The following is a 6,605-nucleotide window of genomic DNA, read 5'->3' as shown; positions in this document are numbered from 1 at the left end:
TTCTGTGGAAAAAGCAGCATTGAGAATACAGAATTTTTTGAAATGAAATGGTAGTGCAGGAATAGGAGAGGTAGAATTGGAAACACAAAAGTCTTTAACTTTATTCTTGAAGCATGTTAGATAAATGTAGGGAAAAAAGACATGTAACTGAAGATTTCATCAGTAGAAAACACAAAAGAAATTTGAATATGTAGAAATACCTACACAAATCCCTTTACAACAAAAAGATAAAAAGTTCCCTTTTATGTATAAAACAGCAGATAAAGTATTTCATCATTAAATTGGTTGAATCCAGTGGGAAGTTTTTTAATGAAAATAATTATTTTGGGATAATCTCTTATATACTAAAATAGTCTGACTCTCACAGAAAACAAGTGTAGCACAGAGAACTTTTAAGAAAATTATTTTTATCAGGTTTTAAATACTTCATATACAAATTAGAAATCATACAAATGATAAAATATTGATGTATACAATGAATAATTATTACAGGAAGGTTGTAAGATGCATTAGATATGCAACACTCTAAATTTTGTGTTAAGTATTTATTAAGTAAATGTAATGAAATCACTGTATATGTAATTTACACTAAATCAAATTGACATCTTGGACTTATCAATAAGCAGGGCATCAGAAAGGCGAATGATGTAATTCCATGTAACAGATATATGATATACCATAATCAATACTGTAGCAAAATTCAGTTCTTCAGGTATTTTCAAGAGACCCAGATGGCTGATCTAGTGTTGATAACATAGCAAAATGATTAACTAATTCCAGTTTTCATCTACATCTTAGACCTTATAAGGTAGGTAAATATCAGCCTAGAGACATTATAAAATATCAAAATTTCATAATATCATAAGAGTAAAAAATATTTTCATGATAGTGAAGTATAAGAAAATTCCAGTATGACTCAATCTATCAAAACAAAGAAAAAATAAATTATATTTTACCTTGTGAAATCTAACTTCTCCCTTGACATGAAGGTAAATGAGCATACCAAATTAAAAAACTCATTGTGTTTATTTTTTAAAGAAAGAGCTACTAAATATTTTATTTACAGTGATGTGAGTGGCAAAGAATGAGTTTAAAAAGTAGAGGAAGGCTGCTTCTCAATGTTCCCAGTCCATCTGGCTGATTATTACTTAGAACTTTTGCACTCACACATAGAAAGCCATATCCACTGACTTCACATCTGTAAACTGAGGAAATATTATCTGTATATATATTCTCCAGTTCTGGGGAAAATTCAAGAAGAAAGAACACTAAAAAGAAAAAACATACAAAAAGCTACATCTACTTGTAAGTGGTCCTTGTTATTTTAAGATAATTAGGAGTTGGAAGGGTTGTTTAATGTGAATCCAGGGAAAGGAAGCCAATACTTCAGAGAAAAAAGATTGCATGGGACCTTATCTTGAAAAATAAATAAAAGTAATTTTTAAATTGCTTTATTTCATTTTAGCAAAGCTTTTTTATTATGATAGCAATTATATAATTATTTGCATGAACAAGACTTGGTTAAATTGTGTATTAATAGTCCAGTGATAGCTGATGTTTATTGTGATAAAATTATTTTAGACAATATATCTATTTTACTGTTGTACATGGGCTTCCCTGGTTGGCTCAGAGGGTAAAGGGTCTGCCTGCAGTGCGGGAGACCTGGGTTCAATCCCCAGGTAGGGAAGTTGCCCTGGAGAAAGAAATGGCAAACCACTCCAGTAATCTTGCCTAGAAAATTCCATGGATGGAGAAGCCTGGTAGACTACAGTCCATGGGATTGCAAAGAGGTGGCACACAACGGAGAAACTTCACTTCTCCTAAATCACATGTACTGTTGTACATCTCATTTCTGCAAAAATATTATAGGCATCGATTTTCCCAAGGATAATTCTTGATTCTTAGATAGCCAAATAATTTGCCATGAATTTATCTTATCTCTACTTTGATAAATATATACATATATATAAGTTTAAAATATCATTGTCAGATACTTGCAACATCTAATTATCACAGAGAAACTGAGCCATAAATCTGTAAATATATGACAGAGCCATATATATAACAGGGGTTGTTGGAAAGGGTCTATTTTATAAGTGAATTCACAACTTTTTTAGTGAAAGCAGCTAGTGTTTGGTACACTTTCACTTACCAATGCAACTTTATCATTTCTGGAGCTTGAATAATGATATTCAGATAACTAGGGCTCCGTCTTCCCTCATTACATATGACATTAACTGTATGCTTTGCTCTTGATGTGAGAATTTTTCATCTGGGATCCAAGGAGATATACAGGAAGTCCTACAAAACCCTTAATGCATATAAATTTAGGGCTGCATATAGGAGCCTGGTAGGCTGCAGTCCATGGGGTTGCTAAGAGTTGGACACAACTGAGCGACTTCACTTTCACTTTTCACTTTCCTGCATTGGAGAAGGAAATGGCAACTCACTCCCGTGTTCTTGTCTGGAGAATCCCAGGGACGGGGGAGCCTGGTGGGCTGCCGTCTATAGGGTTGCAAAGAGTCGAACACGACTGAAGTGACTTAGCAGCAGCAGCAGCATATAAACTCTGCATTTTTCTGGAGAGAAGGTCTATAACTTTCCATAAATTCTCAAGGCCTTCAAAAGTAAGAACTAAAATTAATTTTTTTAATCTACTTCAGTTGACTGTTATAAAACACTATCTTTTACTCTGTCTTTAAAATTCCATTACCTATTTCACAATCCCCTAATAGCTATTATAATCTGCAAGTAGCAGCAAATATTACCTTTTCCAGCAAATATTTCCTCTACCAGATCTCTCTCATCCAGACTCTACCATCTTGTGTCAAGCCATTCACCAGCTGAGATTATGAGAAATGGCTTTCAGGGCTGAGTAGTAGTATTTTAGCAGAATGGAAAATGATGACAAATTAATGACATCAATAGTGTGATTTTTCTAGAATATGAAGAAATTAGAATAATGTGCAAAATTATACAGAAATTAGCCTCTGTCTAGAATGATGTGTTTTTCATTGACTCTAAGATATATTCCTTCTCTATGATTTGCAATGTTAAATTATCAACTCAGATAATAAAGTAGAATTTTGCAATAAAGTATATAATGGCATTACCAATTTAATGGACATAAGTTTGAACAAACTCCGGGAGATAGTGAAGGACAGGGGAGCCTGGCTTGCTGCAGTCCATGAGGTGACAAAAAGTTGGACATGACTTAGCAATTGAACAATATAATGTTCTCAAATTCTTGAGGAAATGTATCTTATTCTTTCTTTCACATGACCTATTTCAGATGAATTTATCTATCTGGCTTTGATGACTATTCCTATAATTAAGAGTTTTTTCATGTCAAAAAGTGAAAATTATTTCAAATCTCCAAACTCTGAATTGGTGCTATAAACCAAGCCTGAGATAATTAATACACCATAAGGATTTAGTATTTGTCCACTTTAATTAGCAATAAGTCTCAAATTTTGTGATGACGTATTTTTCATGTGAGTAAAACCTGAAGCACCCTTTCAAAAGTGTATCCCAAAGTTAATATTCATGAATGACTACATCTCAATCATAGTAATACACAGCAGGATTTTAATTTTTAGACTTATCCCTCCTGGTTAAATATATATGTATATTTCTACTACATTATTTCATCTTGGTTTTCAAAGAGACTTTCATAAGTTGTTGTCAATAGTTTTCAGGATTCCCAACAGATGTCTTCTAGATCTCTCTAATGAATGTCTCATGAAGATGCTTTCCCAACTTATTCTCATTTTATCATTTAGTTGATATTATTCTCCTGTATAGCCCCCCCTCCACCAAACGTATGCTTTTTAAAAGAAGTTTTAAATTCTGCTCTTCCCACACACTTTTGGGATTCTCCAGCCTTCAATTTTATTTTTTCTGAACTTCAGTATTTGCAGTTTATACCGCACCGTGTAGACTTTAATTTTAAAAGTCTTCCATCTTTTGTTGTGTTTCTTATGTAGTCTCGTTAACTCCCTGAGGAGTAAGACCATATCTTGCTCTTCTGTTCTATATTTTCATAAAACTTATTGCAGTTTTCAATATCTCTCCCTAAATGCTCATTGATCAGATGATTGTTCATGCAGGTCTAATAACAGAGCAATATTCCTGGTAAGTCAATTCCCAAAGCTTTGAAGAAGCTGAAGAGAAAAAAATTGAGTAAATCACCATAGGTATAAATGTTCTTAAATGCTAACAAAGATCATAAGGTACTTTAAGTACTTATAGGAATAGCAGATATCTTCTACTCAGAGCTGAATGTAATAAGAAAGCTTTCCTGTTTTACTAATTATTTTGTCAGTTGGCAATCCAATTTTCAATATTTCATGAATTCAAAGGAACACTGTATCAACTAATTAATTTAAATCCAGTTTTTGAAACAGTGATAAGTGTTATTTAACAAATTAACAAACTTTCCTTTAGGTGGACTTTCAATATTTTATTTGCTGAGACTTATTATCCAATATCTCTTCTTGATGAAGCAAAAACAATTTAATATGTAATTTCAGATGCTGATTAGAAAATCAGAAGAATGAAGGGGAATAAAGAACATATATTTTCTCCACTTTGTACCTGTTTGGGGGAGTATATTTGTGTGAAGTGATTGATACAATTCCAGACAATATTCTTGAGGAAAAGATTCAATGTGTTCCTTTTCTGGACCATGTGTGTCTTCTCTATAAATATGCAAAGAAGCTTTTAGAATTTGTGTAATTGAACTGACAAAGGGAATTTGAGTCTTTAGAATCCAAAGTTTTTTATAAATTTTCTGTGTTTTATTGTGGAAAATTCTAGAGTTTATTATAGATTTACTCTTCAATTATAAGTGGTAGATAATCTATCTTTTATTTAGTTCCTTTACAAGACTTGAACTTTAGACAACATATCCACCAGACAATGGAGAAAGGCAATGGACCACCAGATTGTTGATCTTGATTCTTGAAAACTAATGTAGTCAGAGCTTGAATAGGAAAGAGACGGAAGTAAGTAAGAAAACGTTTGCATGTTTCAAAAGGAAAAAAACGTTTGTATGTTTCAGAAGGTTTATTCTTGCAGTCTGTTAGTTCCAATAGCATATTATTAAGTGACTACTTTTAAAACATCAGTAGAGAGCTATTTCTTATGTTGTACCTCTTTCCAGAAAAACAAAATTTAAGTAGATCTGGACTTAGTGGTCAAAGAGAAAAAAAAAAACAACTTTTTTTCTGTCCATAATTCTTCAACACCGTGTTTGTCCTTCCTGTAAATTCTGCTGTTTCTAACCAGTGTTTCGTGACCAATATATTCCCTTCAGAAAAATTAAGCGAGAGAAATATATGAAACAAGAATGTAATTGCATAGCACCAGCACAAAATTTCTTCCTAGTTGATCAATTGAGCCTGTTTATTTTTTTATAACTCATCACCATCTTCTGAGCTAAAGCTACTTCTTCTACTGCTCTCTTTAGAAACTGCAGGAGAAATGGCAGATAGCAGAGGATCTGTTCCAAACGGAGATACTGTGTCATCCAGTAGCATGTTATCCAATCTTTGTTCCTCTTTCAAAGCTGCACTAAATGATAAATCTGTGAAGTGTGACAAAGGATCGGAGAAGGCCATAGCTTGATCACAGAGTTCAGGGCTTGTCCCCTGAGACAGAACCAATTGTTGGCAATAGTCTCCTGAATTCTGCTCTAGATGGGTCTGTTTGGTGATGTGAGCACCTAAATCAACTGTGACAAGTGAAGCCAGGGTTGGCAGACCATGAGCACGAGCCTGTATTTCTAGTTCCTGCAATATCAAACAAGAATAGTTAAATAATGACTTTGATAGTAAACTCAACTCTAGACAGTAAGTCAGAAATAGATCTAACAAGCACTCAACATGAAGAGTAGTATAAATTAGAAATACTCTTTGCAAATAACAGAGTGTGGTATGTTTCTAATGCCTGAAAAATAATCCTGAGGAAAATACTCAGATTTCTTAAAAAATTCCTCCCCCATTTGTTCGTTAAAAGAATACATGACATATAATGGTCTCACAGTGGCTCAGACTACAAGACAACTATTTGGAGATAGTAGAAATCTTTCAGTTATTCTTCCTGATTAATTTCTCAATATAAGACCATTTTATGGAAACAAGTGTTTTACCTGGCAATAAGCTTGTTCACATATATAAAGAAAAAATTATTGAGAGTTATGAAAACCTATATTTTGAGATTTTGTGTCACATAAGAAGATGAGGAGTGACTTAATATAAATTAGCACAATATGCCTTAAGGCTACAAAATCCATAGCAGTGTTACTAAACAAATAAAAGAGGGAGAGGAAAATTTAATGTCCAATATTATCGAAAGAAACAAAGATCCTATTTACTATTATTTTTTGACTGGGATAATATTTGTGTGTTTATAAAATTGGTTCTATTTTATGCATTTTGCAATTAGTAATTGTCATTCCTTATATATTTTTAAAGCCAGCTTGATCCTAGATTTCTAATCAAAACCTAATTGAATCAGTCTAATTTGTGAACTTCTAAAAGGCAATAAAAATTATCCTTGAGAAGGAAAAAAACAATTGTTAGTAAGAAAAAAAGAAACAAGAC

The 6,605-nt window shown here is 32.8% G+C and overlaps 1 protein-coding gene across 9 annotated transcripts in view; it reads right to left on the bottom strand.

Moving 5' to 3' along the window:
* Positions 1-4,843: 4,843 nt before the first annotated feature.
* The window catches only part of TFEC (transcription factor EC), a 219,549-nt gene continuing 217,787 nt past the window's right edge, over positions 4,844-6,605 (bottom strand). For all 9 annotated transcript variants that reach the window (XM_061414050.1, XM_061414056.1, XM_061414051.1 and 6 more), the window contains one exon: positions 4,844-5,792. In XM_061414050.1, coding sequence (XP_061270034.1) covers positions 5,415-5,792 — 378 coding nt within the window. In that variant the 3' untranslated portion in view covers positions 4,844-5,414. The remainder of the gene's footprint in view (positions 5,793-6,605) is intronic.

The sequence above is a fragment of the Bos javanicus genome, chromosome 4 (assembly GCF_032452875.1).
Source record: "Bos javanicus breed banteng chromosome 4, ARS-OSU_banteng_1.0, whole genome shotgun sequence".
Classification (NCBI taxonomy): domain Eukaryota; kingdom Metazoa; phylum Chordata; class Mammalia; order Artiodactyla; family Bovidae; genus Bos; species Bos javanicus.
This window is presented reverse-complemented; position numbering and strand designations above follow the sequence as displayed.